Source organism: Rousettus aegyptiacus, unplaced genomic scaffold (genome assembly GCF_014176215.1).
Source record: "Rousettus aegyptiacus isolate mRouAeg1 unplaced genomic scaffold, mRouAeg1.p scaffold_m13_p_5, whole genome shotgun sequence".
In the NCBI taxonomy this organism is placed as follows: Eukaryota; Metazoa; Chordata; class Mammalia; order Chiroptera; family Pteropodidae; genus Rousettus; species Rousettus aegyptiacus.
This window is the reverse complement of record NW_023416308.1, coordinates 24187627-24189449: the sequence shown is the minus strand read 5'-3', so window position 1 is coordinate 24189449 and position 1823 is coordinate 24187627. Positions and strand designations below refer to the sequence as shown.

At 43.8% G+C, this 1823-nt stretch overlaps 1 protein-coding gene across 1 annotated transcript; it reads left to right on the top strand.

The window, feature by feature from the left end:
• Positions 1-381: 381 nt before the first annotated feature.
• Positions 382-1335, top strand: LOC107505945 (olfactory receptor 8A1). The gene has a single exon (XM_016136376.2). It carries the CDS (start codon positions 406-408, stop codon positions 1333-1335), a length of 930 nt encoding a protein of 309 aa, XP_015991862.2. The 5' UTR covers positions 382-405.
• The last annotated feature ends 488 nt before the right edge of the window (positions 1336-1823 follow it).

The window sequence follows — 1823 nt, the reverse complement described above, 5'->3', positions numbered from 1 at the left end:
GTGGAAATTGATTTGTCACTCAGTAATATATTGGTTTGAGATAAGGTGGCCACACGTTTTCATTTTATGGGTAATATTTTGGGATTGTCTCGATGGCGAAGGGGAGCTGCTTTCTCAAACCTATAAATAAAACATATTAGTACTCGACTCTATGATACTTGAGGAACAGGAAGGTGATAAAAGCTCCAGGAGGGGCCCTCTTTTACTTCATTTCCTCTAAACCACACCCACATTGTCTGAATTCTAGAAAACATTAGAGGGAGTACAGAGACAAACAATCAGGAAAGAGTTCAAGATCACTCACTCAGAAACAGAAGTTGGTAACTGGCCTCATCAGAGAAGCTCATATATAGCTTTTCATAGGCTCTTCTCTTTTATCCCCACAGGGCTCCCAAACAAAAGACAATGGCTGCAGAAAATCACTCCACGGTGACAAAATTCATTCTCAAGGGATTAACAAATCGTCCAGAGCTCCAGCTCCCCCTCTTCCTCCTGTTCCTTGTGATCTACTCAGTCACCATGATAGGGAACCTGGGTATGATAACACTGATTTGTCTGAATGCTCAGCTTCACACCCCCATGTACTACTTCCTCAGCAATCTGTCATTCGTGGATCTCTGCTACTCCTCTGTCATTACCCCTAAAATGCTGGTGAACTTTGTGTCAGAGGAGAATATCATCCCCTATGCCGGGTGCATGGTCCAGCTCTACTTCTTCCTTGTGTTTGTCATTGCTGAAAGTTACATGCTGATGGTGATGGCCTATGACCGCTATGTCGCCATCTGCAGGCCTTTGCTTTACAACATCATCATGTCTCATCACGTCTGCTCCCTGATGGTGATTGTGGTCTACCTCATGGGGTTCATTGGCTCAACAATTGAAGTTAGCCTCATATTAAAACTGCCCTATTGTGAGGTCCTCATCAGTCATTACTTCTGTGACGTCCTCCCGCTCATGAAGCTCTCCTGCACCAGCACCCATGATATTGAGATGACAGTGTTCTTTGTGGCTGGATTTAACATTGCAGTCACCAGCATAACAGTCATTGTTTCCTATGCCTTCATCCTCTCCAGCATCCTCCGCATCAGCACCACAGAGGGAAGGTCCAAAGCCTTCAGCACCTGCAGCTCCCACCTTGCAGCTGTGGGGTTATTTTATGGGTCTGTTTCGTTCATGTACTTAAAACCCTCCACAGCCAGTTCTCTGGCCCAGGAGAATGTGGCCTCTGTGTTCTACACCACAGTGATCCCCATGCTGAACCCCTTCATCTACAGCTTGAGGAACAAGGAGGTAAAGGCTGCCATGCAGAAAACACTGAGGAGAAAAATGTTTTGATGCAAATGTCTTGATTCTTTCTCAATTTTAAAATTAAGTTGTTATAAATACCAACAGGAAGCCCTCCCTGTGAGTGCCCAGCCACGGTTGGGAACAATCACACTCTCTACACGGTTGGTTGAATATCTCCTTTTCTTCTTCTCTCTTCCTTCCGCCTCTCTCTCTAATCTCATTGCTGTTTGAAGCCCGTTGATTTCCAGGTCATCTCCTCTTTCACTTGGGATCCATTTTCTCTATTTCGAGCCCTTTGGTGAACATTTACTAACTTAATTGAAATTTAACATAAATGTTAAACTTTCAGCATTGAGTTTGAGAGTCATTCATTATTTCTCAACCCAGTTCTTACTTTTGTGCATTTAGGCATGCACAAGGCAAAGAGAGGTGAATTCGAAAGTCACCAAGAAGTAGTAAACAGTCCCTTTATCATCTAGACTCTTCCTCGTCTCTTTCATTCCTTTCTACTTATTCCTGCCCAAGAATTTCTACAT